At 32.8% G+C, this 21213-nt stretch overlaps 1 protein-coding gene across 2 annotated transcripts; it reads left to right on the top strand.

Moving 5' to 3' along the window:
• The first annotated feature begins 10356 nt into the window (after window positions 1-10356).
• LOC111372340 (zinc transporter 5-like) lies at window positions 10357-20936 on the top strand. Of its 2 annotated transcripts, none has more exons than XM_022994630.1 (3): window positions 10357-11070; window positions 11402-11551; window positions 20751-20936. In XM_022994630.1, the coding sequence occupies exons 1-3, from the start codon at window positions 10471-10473 to the stop codon at window positions 20919-20921; spliced, it is 921 nt and encodes a 306-aa protein (XP_022850398.1). In that variant the 5' UTR covers window positions 10357-10470; the 3' UTR covers window positions 20922-20936. The 2 variants fall into 2 exon arrangements, with proteins under 2 accessions (XP_022850398.1, XP_022850397.1); XM_022994629.1 differs by lacking the exon at window positions 20751-20936 and adding an exon at window positions 11913-12378 and having other exon boundaries at window positions 10358-11070.
• Window positions 20937-21213: the final 277 nt, after the last annotated feature.

Genomic DNA, 21213 nt, shown 5'->3' on the forward strand with positions numbered 1-21213 from the left:
ATTTAACTTGAACACATAACTCATCCACAATTCATAAATCGATGCATGTTCCTAATAATATGCATCATTGTTGGCAAGGTATCTAGCTCGCACAAGCATGCAAAACACAATTTTTTTAAGTTGCACACAAATCACACAAAATAAAAAATAAATAAAATTAGGTAATTAAACAATCTATGATGTACCTCCAAATTTAAACTAAACATTGTCCCCAATGTTAAAATAAAATAAAAAGATGAGAACTTCTGTGAATTATCTGAATTGCCATTGACGGTCTGGTGCTATGATGCTAGATTTGATTGATGTTTTTTCTAGCCTGTCTCCCAAACTTGAGATTTATTTCGCTTTCTCCACATCAATGTTGGTTTAAATATTTCGTGGCGTCATGTTCCTGAAAAGTCACAATTTAGATACTAAGCACATGGAACATGTGGTACTTAGCTCAAATATTTAATAACTAACTTAATTACTCAAAGACCTAATGGAAAACGGGATATGGATGTTGGTTCCTAAATAAACTAAATTATCCTATAAATCAAAAACACAATAAATAAATAAAAGAAAGCTTAGGTTGCCTCTCAAGAAGTGCTTGTTTATAGTCATTAGCTTGACTTTGGCAATTGCATTATGGAACTTTGAAGAAAGCTTTTGATGCCTTGCTCATTTAGCTTCTTTTGCCTTTGCTCTACTTTTCGTTGTTTTTCCAAATTCTAACATTGCCTCCTCCAATGTGATATGACTTGCCTATTCTATCCGATTCGAATTCAACTATATAGACTTCTTGTTCCTCCTCAAGCTTAATCACAAATTCAATTGTTGGACAATTAATGAAGTCAAAATAGAATGTGATAATTTTATCTTCATTAATTGCTACTTCATTTGGTTCCGTAGTGAATTTGTCATCCTCTTTATGCTCTTCTTGAATAGTTGATAATTCCTTGGGTTGAATAGTCGATTCACGGTCAAATCTGAGGGTAATGGTAGCTTTTTCTTTTCGACCCCTTCAAGTGTGTTATATTTCCACCTTTTGAATTCATTCCAGTGACTCCAATCTCCAATACATCTGTTGCACTCTTCTACTTTGGCAAGTGTATTATAGTACTTTGCAATTACCCCCTCATTCAATAGAGGAGGTCCATTTTCCACAAGTATGATGTCCTCATCCCAATCGACAGGTACATAATCTCCCAAAGGCATATAATCTTCAACAGATTTTTCAATTGTTTCTTTTTGACATCTTAAATATTCTAGGAATCCTAGAAGCGTTACCGTACGGGGGTCGATATGTCTATGTAAACATTGCAGTGTAATGCATACCATAGCAAAGTTGACAAAAGATATCTTCTACAAGCATGTAATTTGTATGCATGTCGAGATTACTTATTTCAATTACTCTACTGTCTTTCCAATGTTGGAATTAGCATATAATATAGAGTAATAACTGAAAAAATACCAAAGAGATCAAAGTGGGTAGCCAAAATTAATAAATTAAATAAAATCTAAATTAAAATAAAAGCTACTTGGTAATAATATTAACCAATCCCCAGCAACAACGTCAAAAACTTGTCACACATTTTCCATAATGTGATTATACCGCAAGTATACGGTGTCAAGTTTTGTAATATAGTAAAAGTGTAAAAAGTGTCGAACCCAGAGGGATTATAATTCATTTTTTACTAAGTACTATAATTATATAGCTTCTGCTTTATCTAGGTAAATGAATTTTTAGAATCAATATTTCTAAACTAAATTAACATAATGAATGTGGTGACAAATTCAACAAATAAATGCAAGTTATAAGAATAATCAAGATGAGAAAACCTAGGATTGTGATTTCACCTTACTATCAAATATGATTTTCAAAAGTTTAGTTATCTCTAATCAATTTTTCAAGTTTATAAGCAAGAACTTAATTGAATTTCCATCCCCTCTCTCGAGTGCTGGCTAGAAAATATTCCTAGAAATTAATCTCAATATCTCTATTCTGAATTAAAGTCAAAGAATTATTTAGATCGTAGTTCTTAGATGGATCATACTTTAAAGAATTTATACTTTCTCTCGAAACCCATAAGTTCTAAGTTGTATTAATCTTATGATCGCGCCTGAATTCCCCTCTCTCAAGTACCGAAATTGACTAGCATTTATTCATTCAATTAGTTGCCAATTAATTGAAAGCATTAAAATCATATCACAAATAAACACATATAAAAAATCAAATAGAAATAACTAAAATTAATCAATTCATATTCGCATTTTTTTGGTAACATCCAAACTCTAGATTAAATGTTTAGTTCATGATGGAAGAATTAAATTTAAACATATTGATGGATAACATAAAGAGGAAAAGAAACAAAAACTCCTTTGAAGCTTTTAATTGGAATTTCCTTTTATGTTCTTCATGGCTCCTTGCTTGATTCCTTGATGTTAGTATCCTTGCCCTTGATGAATTGTGTGTTGAATTGTCTTCAATCTTGCCCCCTTCAAATCCCCCTAGAAAATAGGTATTTTGAATAGTATTTATAAAATCTTGAAATTCTTGGATGAATTAGGGTTGAGTTGGGCTAATAAAAGAGTCCAAAAATATATTTAAAAAAAAAAACATTTTTCCCACATAGCCGGTACCTCGGCACCCAATATGGGCGTTGTGGCGTCACACTCATTTTTATTTTTAGAATCATGGGTGCCACAGCGCCTGGTTAATCCGAAAAGACAGATTGTGCGTCCTTCAATATTTTTAGCACAACATTTTCTCCTAATATCCGATTGAGGTGATTCAAAGCTTGTTAGAAACTTAACTCAAAGTACTACAATGTTTCTTCAAACATCATTCTTCAACTCGGTCATTTTCTATGACAAAAATGGGTCTCAATATGAGACTAAACTCCGGAGCATAATTGTTGAGCTCTTTAGGAGTTCTAATTAAATTTAAATCATTAATATAAATTGCCACAATTGTAAATCTAATATATGTTTTCTTTATGGAAACAAATGGGATACATCATTATTTTTATAATTATCCTTCAACAAATATTCGCTAAGGCGATTATATCACATGCGTCCAGATCATTTCAATCCATATAATGATCGTTGAAATTTAATTAAGAACAAGATTCTTGGGCATGTAACATTTGTTTCTGGCACTATCAAGTGAATCATACAAATAGGTAGTTACTACATCCATAAGGCGCATATTAAGCTTTTGTCACACAGTCAAACTAATTAGGAATCAATTTATGATTTTTGTGAGAAACCTTAAGCTACGGGTCGGGCTTTGTGTCTTGTAATTTCATTATTTTCATTTCTCTTTCGTATAGAAATTCATTTATACACAATAAGGATTACATTTTCGGGCGTTCGAACTACATGTTCAAACACTTTTTGTTTCTCTAAGAAATTCAATTCTGCCCATATAACTTCTTTCCATTTTGACTAATCATTTCTATTTGGATAGTTTTTAACAGATTGTGGTTCAAGATCCTCTTTTTCTATAATATCAAGAGCTACGGTAAATGCAAAAGTATTATCTATAACAATATTATTCCGTTCCATAATTTATGAGATAACATATAATCTATTGAAATCTCATTATTTTTGAACACTTGTAGTTTTTGAGGATTCGTATTTTTAATATTTGATTGATCAATCTTTCCTAATGTGAATTTTTTTGAAATTTTTGGTTGGTTTTTCTCTTTCATTTTTCTTTTCGAGATACGTAGTCTTGACTATGCTTCTAGCATATTTGAGATTCATTTATTACAGCAAATTATCTCACAAGGATATCAATTTTTGCTGGAACATTTTCTATTGGAATATATGAATTTGTCGCTTTTCTTGTGTCAACAAACACATCAGGTAATTAATTTGTAACTTGTTGCAAACGAATGATTTTTTAAACATTTTGCTCACGTTGATTGTTGTGGAGATCAAAATGAGATAGAGTTGTTTTATTCCAAAAATTTTTACCTTATTTTCCAGGATGTTGTTTTTCCCCTCCAAAAGTTAGGAAACTCATTTTATCAAAATGACAATCTGAAGAACGTGTAGTAAATAAATGACCAGTTAAAATTTCAAGATACCTAATAATTGATGGCGAATCAAAACCACATAAATTTCAAGTCTTTGTTGATGACGCATTCTAGTACGTTGTGGGGTGAAATAGGGACTTGGATAGCACAACCAAAAATCCGTAGGCAAGAAATATTAGGTTCATAACCAAATTCCAATTGCAAAGATGAATATTGATAATAGACATTTGGTTTAATACAAACTAATGATACAGCGTATAATATAGCATGACCCCAAATAGAACCTGGAAGTTTTGTTTTCATAAGTAATGGTCTAGCAATAAATTTTAACTGTTCAATAAACGACTCCGCTAAACCATTTTATGGATGGATATGTGTAACCGAATGTTTACTTACTATCCCAATTGACATGCAATAATCATCAAATGCCTGTGACCTAAATTCACCAGTATTGTCAAGATGAATAGTCTTGATTGAGTGATCGAGAAATTGTACAAGTAATTTTATGATTTGAGCAAATAGTCTAGCAAATGCTTCATTTTTAGTAGAAAGTAAGCAAATATGTGACCATCTAATAGAATAATTAATTAATATCATAAAATAATGAAATGATCCACATGATGGGTGTATTGTCCCACGTATATATCAACGAATTCTTTTCAAGAAAATTGAAGATTTAATATTAATCTTTGTAGTCGAATGTCTAATAACTAACTAACCTTACGAACAAGTTACACATGGATAATCATTAGATAAAAGAATATTCTTGTTCTTTAAATATCCATGTGAGTGGTAATCATTAGGTAAAAGAATCTTCTCGTTCTTTAAATATCCATTTGAGTTGTTATTATTCAATGCATCATTTTAGCTCTTGAATATCTAAGTTGATCATACCAAATTATGAAACTTTTTGGGTCAACAAGCTTCTGGTTCATAACATTATTTGATTGAATCATTTTTATAAATGTATAATACATGCTAAATGGGAGTGCATGAAAATTTTCTTTTATCTGCTTTTTGCCAGATACAAAAGATGTTATGCAAAAATATTCAACATTATTTCCTTGTATCGTCTCAATGTGACAGTGATATCCATTGTAGCGAATATCTTTAAAACTAAGCAAATTTGTTATGAATTTGTTATATTAAAAAGTATCGTTAATAAATAATTTTGTATTATTTGGTAAAATAATACAACCTCTTCCCGAGCCTTAAAAAATATTCAATTCACCTGATATCGTATTAACATTATTTTCTACTAATGTTAAGTCAAAAAGTATTTTTTGTCTTAAAGAATAATATGTGGTTGCACTATCAATCAAACAAATGTCTTGACAACCCATCATGAATCTATAAATATAACAAAATAAATATATTTAAAAAAGATCTTGAATTTAAATTCAAAAATGGTAAACATAATTGAATACTGTGAAAGTAACAATGCATAATAAAGTTTCAATTTTTTTTGCTAGAAGTAGAAAATATATTTCAATTTAAATTTCTAAAATAAAGGAAAATACTAGAAATATAAATAAACTAATCTATATCTACCGTCACACCACCATTAATCAAATGGTCAATATTTCCATTTGGATCGGTAAAGAAATCGAAGATATCTAAATGAGTCACATCAATTGGACCATCATAATCAGCAAGATTTATCTCCACTTTTCCTTTTTTCTTGATTGATTTTTGGTAAAGATCCACAAGATGTTTTGTCGTACCACAGGTACTTGCCCAATGTCATTTCATTCCACATCTGAAGCAACTTTCTTCGTGCTCCTTTTTAGATGTGCTATTTTCGTTTGTTTTGTACCTTTTGAAATTATTACTTTATCGTTTACAACTTTGTTGATTATTTCTTCCATGATTTATTTCACGTGCACATCCGTGTCCATGTCCAAGTCCACGTTTTTTGTCCTTATTTTGATATTGCATTTACTTCATACAATGTAATACCATTTACTTCAAGCAATGGTACAGAACCAATTAGACGTAACCCATGATTTTTCATCAACAGTTCATTATTTTGTTTAGCAACTAGCAAGTAAGATATAAGTTTTAAGTACTTTTTGAAACCACGCTCACGATATTGCTACTATAGGAGCACATTCGAGGCGTGAAATGTGGAAAAAGTTTCTCGAACATATCTTCTCATATGTGATTTTTTCTCCACACAAAATTAACTTTGAACATATTATGAACAGTTTAGAATTGTACTCACTAACAGTTTTAAAGTCTTGAAAATGAAGGTACATCTACTCATAACGGACTTTGGATAGGACTATAGTCCTCTAATGATCAAATTTTTCAGTTAACTTTTTTCAAATAACCCGTGGATCTTTCTCAGTGAGATATTTAATTTTCAATCCATCGTGAAAATGGTGATGAAGAAATGTGAGTGCTTTTGCGCAATCTTGTAGGGATTCATTGTTTCCTTCTTTTATTGTCTCTCCCAAACATTTTGAGACAAAATGAATATCATAATCGAATATCCATGATGGATAATTTTTGTCAAATATGTCAGGCGCAGTAAACTCAAATTTTGTGATTTTGTCATTTGATTAACTACACAATAAAACAAAAGAAAATACAATTATTTTCGAAGAATATAATTAAACATCACATAATAGTTAATCAAATAGTCAATATCAACATGCCATAATTTATGTGTGTTTCCTTTAGAGATAATCACTAATTCTAAATAATATTTCTTCAAAACATGTGCTATTTCGATAGCACGTTGTATTTTACTCTTACTTATTCAAGAACAATATGTCAATATTTTTCTAGAATATTGAAAAAAAATATAATTCATTCTCTTCATGAGCAAATAATATTATTCAAGAATATTAATTATAATATTGTTTTATTTCAGAAGCAACAACAAACTATTTATAATAGATAAATCAATGATTAATATTCTTTAGGAATATTAATTGTGTTACTTTAAGAGCAATAACAACTATTCATAATAGACAGGTTCATAAGTATAAAATTAATAAATTTTAATATATGTGCAAAAGAATGAGAACATGATAATTATTCAAATGATAAAAATAAATAAATAATGCTTATGTAATACATCTAACATACAGTGAACAATTCATAATGGAATTGAAAAAGTTATTAATAAAAGAAGATTTGAAACACAGCACGATATGCAATAAACAATTTTGATTGGCATTGAAAAGATTTTTATGTAGTTCAAATTATGAATTATACATTTAATAGACTAAATTTTTGAATAAAAGTACAATTATACACGTAGCATATAATTTTAAAATATTATATAGTTTTACAGTGTGGTGAAAAGAAAATTTAATGGCATACGAAAACACGTGTTCATTGTAATGGATAACAATTTGGACAAACTTCACAATGATTGCAAACATGATGGCCCAAATTAATGCTTACAAATGGAAACATATGTAGTAAACAAACTGATAAATACATTCCACCAACGCCAAGTACAAGAAACTGATTACATGTACAATTTTACATTCAAATTTTGGCAAAAAAACACATGTTATTTGCAGGTAGAAAAATACATACTATCAAATTAGTTTTGGTACATGTGAAAGATGATTGTAATTGTAATAAAAAAAAATTACTATCTTCATTGGACTTTGAAAGATTTCGTGCTGATAATGTATTATGAAGATAGAGAAAAAGAGAAGAGAATATAAAAAACAAAATTCAAGTATGTATTATTAAGAATCAATGCTCTATATTTATATGGTCCAAAATAAGAGTTACAATTTGAATGAAATAAATCTTCTAAATTAAATAAAATTAATCTATGTATGATGATAATACTAAATAATTATCTCATTATTTTACAATATTTATGTATTTCCTTACACTTTATTATCCTAAATTAAAGCATATAAAAATTTGAAGCTCTCTCAAAACTCAATTAACTTTTAAAAAATCATTAATTTAGATCTGCTATCCCCATCTCCTCCAATAAAAATGACAACTAATCCCTAATTTACATGTCACCAAGCAGTAGATTGGACGTCCAAAATGAAAAATGTACGTTCTTGTTTTATCATTTATGTGTGGTGAATGGTGAGTGCAAGACTCTGTTCTATTTTCCACAAAATCAGTCTCACCACGGTTGGCTGGCTTTATGCTGGATATTTTTCTTATTCTGATGTCGACACAGTTGACTGACTTTTGCGGGATATTTTTTCATTGACCTAGCTATACACGCCCCTCGTGCGCAATATTTTTTTACTGGCCGAGCTACTTGTATTAGGGCGTTTATACGCCCGGTTACAAGCCTTTTTTTACGAAACATTTTTAAATTAATGACAAAAATTTCTATACATATGTCAGCTATCAAAATTGTTGTCATGCTATGTACAACAGGCATAATTGAAAAACAAATACAACTTAGACTGATCCTGAGTTCTGCACACTCAAAGGTTACGATATGAAGTAGCCAATTTTTATAAAAAATAAAGATAGATACGACTTTTCTTCAACAATTGCACAAAATATATGGACATAAGTTTTGAATTTTCTATATATCGTCGTGAAAAGTTGATATTTTTGACACTTGATTTCTCATTAAACGCAGGCTTTGATCCCTATTTTTAAAACCTTTTTTTTTTTCAAATTAATATTTTATTACACCTTTCAGACCCACAAATTTATCAATGTTTAATAACAGATTTCATAAAATTTTATCATAATTATTAGAAATGTACATTATTGTTTTATCATTTATGTGTGGTGAATGGTGAGTGGAAGATTCTGTTCTATTGTCCACAAAATCAGACTTTGACAATAGCAGGCTGCACCACAGTTGACTGACTTTTGCGGAATATTTTTCTTATTCAGATGTTGACAATATAAACTTGAAAATTTCTACACATATGTCCACTATCAAAATCGCTGTCATCCAACCATGTACAAACCGCGTAATTGAAAAATAAATCATTTCAGACAGGTCCTGGGTTCTCCGCGGCAAACTTTTAATAAAAATAAATAAAGATAGATATTTTAGCTCCATCGCGAAACTCTAGAAATGAGACGACTGGTTTGAAATAATTTCAAAGTTTAATAGTCACGCAAAGTATGTAGAAATCAGTTTTGGATTTTTAATATTAACATCTTGAAAAGTTGATATTTTCGACATTTGATTTAACGTTAAATGCATATTTGATCCCTATTTTTTTTTTCAAATTAATTTTTTATTACACATTTCATTAGATCCATAAATTTATCAATATTTTAATCACAAATTTCATGAACTTTTAAAAACCTTACTAATTACTCCTAATAATTCGGACTTACTTACCCTACCCATATGTGTATGAACCCCACTAAATACAAGTCTCGCATTTCAATTACACATTTTTCACTAATACCAATTTCTGAAGTATTAATAAAAATTAATATTATGTGTTTAAAATAGTATTAGTATTTTATTATTGTTGCATGTTCATTTTGGTAAAACATAAAAACTGATGGTGATCTAGTTACTTATTAGATATAAATATATAAGAAAAGAAAAAGATTTTTATCTCGGTACATTGAAAAGGAAAATTTTTATTCCTCCATTTGTATTAATCCCATTCAAAAGGAAAAGAAAACTTTTATTTTAAGATTTTTCACTTTTATATCTATTTTGAATGTATCTTTGGTTTTTAATTTTAAAATAAATGCTATGAATTAATATGATGAGCATGATTAGCATGTAAAATTTTCTAAATGTGTTTAGATAATATACCTTTTTTGTTTTTACTTAAGTAAAAAAGTTTATGTTACCGATAAAATGAATAATTTTTTATTTTAAAAATCATTTATTTACCTTTAACTTACTCATAAGTAATTGTTTTAAACTTAGTCAAATATACATCTCTAAATTCGAATATTTTTCGTGCTCGTCTAACCACAAAGCTGGTCGACATCACTCTAATGGTTGAAAATAAGGTCCACCCATTGTCTAGCATAAACAAATAAGTAAACAAAATATTACAATTCAATTTATTCAATATTTTCACATTATGTATGTAATTTCATTAAACTTTTATTCGTACAAATATTTTCTAACAATTTTAGTGTTTTTTTTTTTTTTTTACATTATCAATTACCTTACTTTTAAAAATATTACTCATATAATTCATTCCATACAAACGAAGTGTCTTCTTAAAAATGCATATATTCATATAATAAATTATTTTTGTAAATAATACATTTTTGTATTAGACTTTATTTAATTTATTTTAATTTTCGGAACGACCCGATTGAAACTCCTATAACTCATTGACTCTCTTTTCTGAGTCAATGACAGTTTTCAGTGAATAATTCTATATAGCACGACTCGTTTTCAAAACATTGATGTACACAAGAACCTTAAAGAGTACCCACCATTCTGATAGAAAATTACACTCACTTTTTAGTAAAATTCTTGAATCTCCACTATCCCATAATGAATTTTCAGTCATATCCGCGTGGATGGATTTGCAAGATGGTTTTCTTGGCTTTCCTCGTACTACTTCCGACTGCAGTTTTAGGCGAATGTACATGTGAAGCCGACGAAGAAGATCGGAACAAAAGTTTAGCACTCAAATATAAGTTAGCTGCACTTGCTTCAATCCTCGTCGCCAGTGCAATTGGGGTTTGTCTTCCTGTTTTGGGGAAGACGATACCAGCTTTGAGTCCAGAGAGAAGCTTTTTCTTTATTATAAAGGCATTCGCAGCCGGAGTAATTTTGTCGACGGGTTTCATCCACGTGCTTCCCGATGCGTTCGAAAACTTGACATCTCCGTGTATCAGTGCCCATCCGTGGGGAGATTTTCCATTCACGGGCTTTGTCGCAATGGTTGCCGCCATTGGGACTCTTATGGTGGACACATATGCAACCTCCTATTACAGCAAGAAATCTAGCGGCAAGACGGAAATACCTACCGGCGAAGAAGGAGTTGTCCCTCTTCATACTCATGCCACCCATGGCCATGCACATGGAGCAGTATCGATGGAAACTGATTCTGGTGAAACACAACTTCTTCGTCACCGCGTAATCTCACAGGTGTTCGTCTTGATTTACTAAGTTTGCTGTGTTTGAAGCTGAAATTATTTGTTACTAGTTAAGACTTTGGATTCTATCTTAACCGATCAACTTTGTCAAGAGGAATAACACAAATTGTGATTCGTTTGAGCATACCAATCTTAAAATTTTTGTGCTCATTTCTTGAGTCTTAATTGGGTCGAATCGCTCGATTGGTGGTTTAATGGACTTTTATACCATTTTAAGACATGATTTCCATATTAAAAAGTCGATAAGAAGAATAGAACAATTCATCTATGTTTTCATCTTTATTCAATTTGGGGTTTCTTGCTTAATTTTCGTTGTGCTGTAGGTGTTGGAGTTGGGAATTATAGTCCATTCTGTAATTATTGGAATTGCCTTAGGTGCTTCTGAAAGTCCTAAAACAATAAAGCCTTTAATTGCTGCTTTGACCTTCCATCAGTTCTTCGAAGGCATAGGGTTAGGAGGATGCATAACGCAGGTATTCATACTTATAATTCTCGTCTCAGTATTTCATTTAGTGCAATTTTTTCAGGTTTTCATATTTTCCATTTTGCTCTTCATTTTCTACTACAATAAATTTTAGTTCTTATTATATCCTTTTTTTATATCCATTTATTTTAATTCGTTACTATTTTTATATCATGATTTAAAATAATTATTTTTTAATTGTAATATTAAACCCCTGCTCAACAATCATTATTTAGGGAAAAAATGGTTTGAATATTGATTTTTACGATCGATCATTTATTTATTTATTTTTAATTCCTCATTCTTTTTGGAAAGATTCTTTTAAATGCATCTTAATGCTTAGCCTAATTATTTGTGTTCTTAATTTACAGGCTAAGTTTAAATCATGCGCAATTGCAATAATGGCCCTCTTCTTCTCTCTCACAACTCCAATAGGCATCGTGATAGGTATTGGAATAACAAACATTTATAGTGAAACCAGTCCCGATGCTCTTATTGTTGAGGGAATTTTTAACTCAGCATCGGCCGGAATCTTAATTTATATGGCACTCGTAGATCTTCTTTCAGCTGACTTTATGAGTCCAAGAATGCAAAGCAATGGAAAGCTTCAATTAGGTGCAAATATTTCTCTTCTTCTAGGCGCTGGATCTATGTCTCTCTTGGCAAAGTGGGCTTGAGATATGTTACATGTTTTTGTTCATCCTCTTTCTCCTTTCTCATTATTAATATTGCTCTCTTTGTTCGACAAAAAACCTTGAAGTATACTATTGATACGAAGTACGTTGCATGTTTGTTTGTTTTTTTAATTTTAATTACATATCGCATCAATTATTTGGACTTCCAAAATTTTGATTTATACATATCTTGCAAAAATGTCTAAGTACACCATGATATTATGAAGAAGACATGATGGCTAAGCCAATGTTTAGTTCAGCTAAAAATGTTAATTAAAATTTAAGTCGAAGACAACAATTAATTTTAACTACACTTCTTATGAAACTTACTATTTTTCAATGACATGGGAGCTAAATAATAAAGAAGATAATGAGAAATTTAAGTGTCCCAAAGAACATAAGTATATATTATATATAGGGGTAATGCGTCAATACCATTTTTTAGTTTTGGCCCTATTTACTACATTTAACAACTAAATTAATGGAACTGGACAATAAGATAGGTATTTCTCAAAGGTTTGGGCCATCTAGGAGTTTCGCACCAAAATGAAAGGATATGGGGTATTCTACAACAGAGGCAATGGTCAAGGGGTTTTGTATCAATTATTTGTTGGATTTTATGCCCAATAATAAAGTGATGAAAGAGAGAAAACAATACAAGTATTTACGTGGTTCGGCGGTATGTCTACGTCCACGAGAGTGAAGCAAAGATAATTTTATTTAGTGTGAAAAATAAGGTTACAACATTATTATTTATACTAACTCTAGCTTAGGCCCATACAAGACTTTAAGGCCATACAAGAAAATACCCCTGTACCGTACCGCAAAGGCTTGGCTCCTGCACCCATTTAACATCCTTAACAACCAGATAGTGAATTAAACCCGCGCAAGGCCGATGTTGGAGCAGATCCAGGGAACACGTATTCCACTCTATTTGAGCTACATACACAACATTACTCATGTTATATCATTAAGGATCTCCATCAAATGGATTTTTATTGCACAAGACAGAGTAGCGAAAACTAATTTATGTGGTTGTCCCCTATTTATTAGAAGCAAGACTTAACCTTTGTTTGGTAGGAATTAAAATCTAGATTTTAAATCAAAGATAACAATTAATTTTAACAATATCATGGGACCCACTGATTTTCAACAACACACTTCATCAATTTTTATCAAAACTTACTAAAAATCTTATTTTAATCTCCAACAAATAAGGGCTTAATTTGTTGTTGAATGTCACATGTTGATTGAGATACCAAGAATTAACAATATAGCATAATCAATAAATTATTTTCTGGATGTTTTCTACAACTGTTGACCTCGCTTTCGGTTAGGGCCGCTTGGATAATAGATACTAGACCCACTAGCACACATGTAAGTCAAGTCCAACATGTTAAGATAGACAACAGTCTAGAACGGTCTAGAAAGGGCCATAGAAACGGCTCAACAACGTAAGACGACAATGTTCGAGATCCGACGGTGCATTTGTAGAACAATTGTACAATAATTACCAATTGTAGTGAGTATATGTAAGGTAAACTTGTTTGTATTTGCAAGAAAAGTATAGTGAAGTGTATTGTTCTTGTATTCAATTTTGCATTGTTTTGCAATGGTGGTATGGAGAAATATTTATAGTAGTACAATTTGAATTGTCGCCATCGGATGAGATTACACATGACCTCATCTCCTTGATTCATATATGGCATCATTTTTGACTTGCTAGCTCACTATATGTTTATTAATTAGCATAGCTACTACTTTGTTTGACAAGACTTAACACTTTTAACTCTATGATAGGCGTCCTATCAATCATTCGAAGAAGATACTCGTAAAAACGGATCTCTTAGAAAAAGTGATACTGAAGGTGGTTCGGAGGCATCAGGTTCGGCATATGGGCCTCAGACTGAACCACTTCGGCCAATGCTCTTTGGACTTCATGATGTCAAGCTTCGGTTCAGTTAGAGTCCTTCGTGTAGGTACTTTCCTTTATAAAGTTCATTTTTTTGTGATCTTTATCAATTTTGTATTTCTGACATGGATTTCGGGGTGGGTAAAGAGTTGGTAACCACAACCACATTTGGTGAGGGAGCAAGAACTAGGGGGTCTAAGGTTGAGTGTTATGCAATGACAGAGGAGCTAATAGATTAAAAGGTGGACTGGGGACTGCTAGGATACATTCTGCTATGACCTTAAGAGATTAGCCAAACTTAGGGATAGATACTGTATACCCCATAATATAGAAATGTTAGTCTCCGAAGCCCACTAACGTGCCTATTTTCGAGGTCGAGGCTGAGTGGCGTCAATAAATACTTGTTTAAAGCTAGAATGCATCTTTTTCTGCATCCTTCCTTCAAGGCAGTGCTTAGGAACCCTATGTTGGCTCCGACCCAAGTTCTACCGAACGGGTGGAGCTAGTTAGTTGGGTCCTACTTCTTGTAGAATGAATTGTCTCACCTCTGCATGTCTTCCAAACCCTTTTCCAACCTTGGGTCCTAGGCAAATATGAGTCTAAGAGTGGTACTACTTGACTCTCTGAGGGGCTCATGGGCCCGTTATGATAGGTATGTCTTCTTCCATCAAGGGAAGGAAAGAGTCGTGGTTTTGGGTTTGGGACAAGTAACAGACGGTAAAGGGGAATAAAGACTCAACATGCATGGTGCTGACCCAATACTATGAAACACATGAGTGCCTCACCTTCTATAATTTATAATTGTTTTTCCAAAACTTTTTCTAACCTGTGCAACCTTCTTTGCAGATTCTGGGTCACGCTACAAGCTACATGAAGCAGAGTTTGACGTCATCTTGGACATCTACAAGTGTCCTCTGAAGCGTTGCCACTTTGACCACCACATAAAGAGGAGTAGATACTTTATCGATTTTGGACTCATGGCCTCCAAGGATAAGAGGCAATTATACTTGAGTTTTATTTCAATATTTTGTTGTTAAGTTCTAACTTTTGTTTGTTGTTGCTTGCAGACATGTTCAAGAAGAATGAGTACCCCACTCTTGACATGGCAAGTATTCTAAAGACCACTTCTACTGTTGGGGCCAAAGCTTTGAAGCTTAGCTCCTGTGCTGCCAAAGAGGTGAGGGGCAGGCTGGAGTGCCTCAGTAAAGACTATGCTGGGAAAGGAATTGAGGAAGAAGTGCCCCCCATGCCTGAGAAAGGTAAAGAGAAGGCCACAGATGAGCCTTAGAAGAAGATGAAACTGGTGCACATCAACAAATCTTTAGGGAAATTTGGGACCTCTGTGTCCTACTCGAGTAAGGGGTCTTTCCAGCACCGAAGCTAATGGAATCCGTGATGAAGGTGGTCAAAATTGAAATGGTTCGATGGAGTAAAGAAGAGGAGACTACAAGAGAGACAGCTGAAAAAGAAGCGACGAGAGCCTTAGAAACTATAAAGAGGCCTCGGGTTGAGAGGACTCCAATGAAGTCCATAAGTTTCCCAGCGGGGCACGAGGAGGACATGGCCCCTGCATTGCTTGACGTCTTGCCTACTGAGGTCCGATGTGCCACAGCTAGTTTTTACAAATTCTGGACGGACCGATGGCAGATGTATATGTCCACTTGCGATGTGTTAGACCTCACCAAGGCAATGGTGAGTCAAAGTGTTTGGATCTTAGGCATCGCCTTGGAGTGTTAGGAGGCCCTGGCTGACATTCAGACAAGGAACGAGGCCTCAGTTGACAAGTTGGCCTGCGCTGAGGAGAGGCTAAAAAAAATAAAGACTGAGGCGAAAGAGATGAAGGCCCAGCGAACCTGGAGTTAGGAACGGTCTAGGAAGGGACATGTGAGTGACTCAACGACATAAGTCAACAATGTTCGGAATCTGACGGTTTATATGTGGACCAATTGTACAATAATTACTAATTGCAGTGAGTAAATGTAAGGTAAACTCGTTTGTATTTGCAAGAAAATATAGCGAAGTGTATTGTTCTTGTATTCAATCTTGCATTAGTTTTGCAATGGTGGTATATGGGAGTATTTATAGTAGTACAAAATGAATTGTTGCCCTCAAATGGGAGTACACGTGGCCTCATCTCCTTGATTCATATATCTAATTCGAGACATCATTTTTTCCTTGCTAGCCACCTATACATTTATTTATTGGCATTGCTATTACTTTGTTTGACAAGACTTAACACTTTAACTCTATAATAGGCGTCCCATCAATCATTCGAAGAAGATACTTGTAAAAACGGATCTCTTGGAAGAAGTGATACTAAAGGTGCTTTGGAGGCATTAGGTTTGGCATAAGGGTCTCGGAATGAACCAATTCAGCCAATGCTTTTCGGACTTCATGATGCCTAGCTTCGATAGAGATGTTAATTCTGGCTAAGTTGCATTCCACATTAGCTTTAGGGTCGAGGCCACCATACCATGTGCTTCGGCTTGAGTGAGCCAAGGACTACAGTGGGTCAGCTACGTGCAACAAAACGTAACAACTATGGCTAGGACCCTTGAAAAAGATACATTATCCTGAAGTAGAAAATGCAAGCAACAATTTAATGTAGCATGTTTATTATGTGTTTATAAGTGAGTTTATAATCTACTAACAATATGCCATTTTCTTGACAAAATTTCCATCTTCCTTCATTTAAACTCACGTGTCATGAAAGTTCATTTTACAATATCTTTGCATCCAAGGAAAAAATGGGGTTTGTAAAAGTTTTTATGATCTTTTATTTCACTGTTGCCAACATCTATCGATCAACAGTGCCATTTCACGATGTTCAATTAATGGGATCTTTTGTTATTTTCATTGACTCCTATATGCAAACTTGGAATTTTGCTAATATTTATCAGATCTTAATATTTTATTCCATATTTTTTAGGTACTTGCGACTTACTGTTGTGGAGGCACTACGTTTATACCCACAGTCTCCATTACTAATTAGGCGTTCCCTTAGATCAGATCGCTTACCAAGTAAAGTTTTTGTTACTAGAACTATGAAGATTTCATTTTGAGGTCATATATTACAATGCTTTAAAAAAAAAAAAAATAAGTCGGAGTTGTGGATTTGGAGATAGGATTCTAGTGTTAACTTGAGATATCGTGGATACTTTCACAGTTACAATCTATTCAAAATTGTTCCATGTTTTTGTTTATTCTCTAGTTGATTCATAGTTAGGTGTAATTAAATTCATTTGTTCTTCTGCATTATTCATTCTTCCATTTTCCATGTGCGTATTCAAATTTTCTTGTGCACTAGTGAGTAGATACTTTGACATAATTTGGTATTCGGAAAAGGTATTCAAGCGATAGAAGTAGATGAGGCCTTGAAATTATATTTAATTTTTAATATTTTATTGTCGGCGACGATCAATGGTCAACAATCGCACTTGCTCAAGCGATAGAAGTAGATGAGGCCTTGAAATTATATTTAATTTTTAATATTTTATTGTCAACGACGATCAATGGTCAACGATCGCACTTGCTCACTCAAAATCCTATATCCGCTACTATTCGATAGTACCCCCAACCTTTATCATATGTTTTTTAATTGCCCCTACAAGTGAATTACATTGTGGAATACACCTTTGACATGAATATATTTTGTGAAATATCCTCCAGAACTATTTTAGTTGTGTGTTAACAGGTTTGATGTTTAAAACAAAAGGCGATCTTGAAAATAGAGATTGAGAATGGTGAGAACTGGAAATGGGTTTTGGAGTTGCTAAGAGATGATCTGGAAATTGTTAATAGTTATGACTGAATATTCATAGCTGACAAGCAAAAGGGACTTGTAAATGTTATTAAGCCCTTGTTTGATCTCTATTTTTTTTCAAAATACATTTTTTCCCTCTTCTTTTCAACCAAACATTTTTCAATAAAATAAAATTATATGCAACCCAATTTTTTTTATTTTTTAACCACACATTCTTCATCAATATATTATTTCAAAATACATTCTCAGAAAATAAAGTGGCTCAAACAGGTGCTGAATTTTTGCAATCCTACTTAAACTAGAAGTACATGTGCTAGGATACACACACAGTGGGGCTCGCCACATTTTTTTAATTACATGTGAGGCCCGCCTACTACAGTGAGGACCTGATAGGCCCATGTGAAATTAATCCATGTACTCGGGATTAATTCGAATTCTTGTTTTAGCATGCAGAGCAGTGCACGTGTGTACGGCATCTGTATAATGAGATCAGTGCACAATAGAAGGCACTCCGACCACTATACGATAATTTCTTGCATTCAATTTCTACCGTTTCGAACAAAGAAATGACTACAGCCTGAAAGATTTTTTTTTTTTTTTTGGGTGGGGCGAGATGGGGGTGAAACGCTAGTAAAGGGAATTTAGTAAAACAAGGAAATGAGGGTAAAAGTGAAAATTTGTTTTTACTATAATCCTTTACCGTGACAAAATCTGCATCTGGTGTACCCTCTTGATTTGTCACGAAAATACGTTCTCCATATTAATGGCTTCCAACCATTTGCATATTATACTTATTCTGGGTTGGAATAATTGCAAACTTCAACAGTCGCACAAAATACATATAAATAAGTTTTGGATTTTTTATATTAACATGGCGAAAAGTTGATATTTTCGGCACTTGATTTAACATTAAACGTGTATCTAATCCCTATTTTTAAAACTTTTTTTTTCAAATTAATTTTTTATTACACATTTCATTAGACCCACAAATTTATCAATATTTCAATCACAAATTTCATAAAATTTTATTATAATATACTGAAAAACTGATTTCTAGTTGAACCAAATCCGAGCTAAAATTCGTTGCAGTTTTGAAAAGCCTCTATTATTATATTTATTATTTAAGTGTTTTTGGCATGGCTATTCGTTGTGTGTACACCTGTTATTTCAAAAATATATGGTGATTGGCTATACATACGAGGGTACTTTTAAATTTAACCCAGTCAAAGAGAGGAAATTTCACTTTGACTTTGAAAATCATGAATATTATCACATTGGCCTCTTGAATGTTAAAAGACAAGGATTTCCTTAAATGCATTATACAATTACAAAACAATGTATTGTTGAAAAGACTTTACTATCCTTTTAGTTAATAATTGAAAATCAAACACTTCCCCACTTATAAAACTTCAAAACGAGCTTCCAAAACAAAAAAAACTCTCATTTTTCATCTGCCTGAACCGCAACATCTCAAAAAACGTTCAAACGCTGAAGTCGAAAAAAAATTTCATATCAATTTCTTCAAATCGGTAAATATATTTACGCATGTTTAATTTCTTTTTAAGTAAATTAGTATACGTTTGAATAGAAAAAATTTATTTCGACATAGTAATAGTTAGTATTAATTTTTTTTAGCAGATCTTACGTATAAAAAAAATTTGAACAGACCTATAATTTTTTTCTTCGTAATGCGGAAAACAGCAAAGCTGTCGGCTGTTTGGCTGTTTAACAGCCAACAGTCGACTGTTGACAGCCGACTGTTAACACTGATTTTTGTTGGCAATGCATTATTTTTTCTTATAATTAATAAATGAAGTTGATTAAATCCATTTCCTCATGCAGATATGATAATCCCCGTCTGTTATTTCGGTGATTTCGAATTGAATGAAAATAATCGATGGGAATGGAAATGGATGAGTGACATACGTGGTTGTATTGTAATTCCCATAACAGAGAGTACACCATATTTAGAAATGTACCACGATTTGCAAAAGAAGTTGAATGTCGATCAATCTCAATACGATATGCAATTGAAATATCTATTCAACGGTTATGGGGATTCATCCATTCCGATGCCATCAGTATTCATTACTAATGATACTGAATTGAATTATCTATTAGAATTGAATAAAATGTATCGGACTCCGACTGTTCTTGGTGTGACTTTAATTACAAAGGATGTTATCGAAGGTGAACGCGAAGATTCAGATAGGACGGATAACAATGATCGAGGTTTTTGGGAGACAGTGGAGATAGTTCCTGCGGATGATGTGGTTATTTCTGAGACAGTTGCTTCTGATCGTGATGTCGCCATTACAAGCAGAATTCCGTCGACGGTTAAAGACAATGAGAATATAAACGAGTTTACAAATGAGAATTTGATTGCTTTATCTCAACAGAGACATGAGTCGAGTGGGAGCTCACAAGTGGACCGTCCTCCAATTCTTCCCGTGTGGCTCCCGATTATGAGGACTTGTATGTCGAGCAACTGTTTGAAACCAAGAAAGATTTGCTGGAAGCTGTGCACCGGCTGGCATTAAAATATAACTTTGAGTTCAAGGTAAAGAAATCAAACAAGTCATTGTTGAGAGTTGCCTGCGTCGAAGGCAGTTGCAATTGGCGCTTAAGAGCAACTAAGATGGACACGAATGAGTGCTTCGTAATTCGCAAGTATTCACGGGAACATACTTGCAAAGTGGGAATTCTTCGAAACGATCACATGCAAGCTCGAGCATGGTTTATTGGTCAATAGATAATGCACAAGTATCAGGAGGAGCGATAGATATTGCATGCTTTTTGGAAAGATTCTTTTGAATGCATCTTAGTGCTTAGCTTAATTATTCGTGTTCTTAATTTACAGGCTAAGTTTAAATCACGCGCAATTGCAATAATGGCCCTCTTCTTCTCTCTCACAACTCCAATAGGCATCGTGATAGGTATTGGAATAACAAACATTTATAGTGAGACCAGTCCCAATGCTCTTATTGTTGAGGGAATTTTTAACTCAGGATCAGCCGGAATCTTAATTTAAATGGCACTAGTAGATCTTCTTTCAGCCGACTTTATGAGTCCAAGAATGCAAAGCAATGGAAAGCTTCAATTAGATGCAAATATTTCTCTTCTTCTAGGCGCTGGATGTGTCTCTCTCTTGGCAAAGTGGGCTTGAGATACATCACATATTTTTGTTCATCCTCTTTCTCCTTTCTCATTATTAATATTGCTCTCTTTGTTTTCGACAAAAACGTTGAAGTACACTATTTATACGAAGTATGTTGCATGTTTGTTTGTTTTTTTATTTTAATTACATTTCGTATCGATTACTT

Source organism: Olea europaea, chromosome 23 (genome assembly GCF_002742605.1).
Source record: "Olea europaea var. sylvestris chromosome 23, O_europaea_v1, whole genome shotgun sequence".
NCBI lineage: Eukaryota > Viridiplantae > Streptophyta > Magnoliopsida > Lamiales > Oleaceae > Olea > Olea europaea.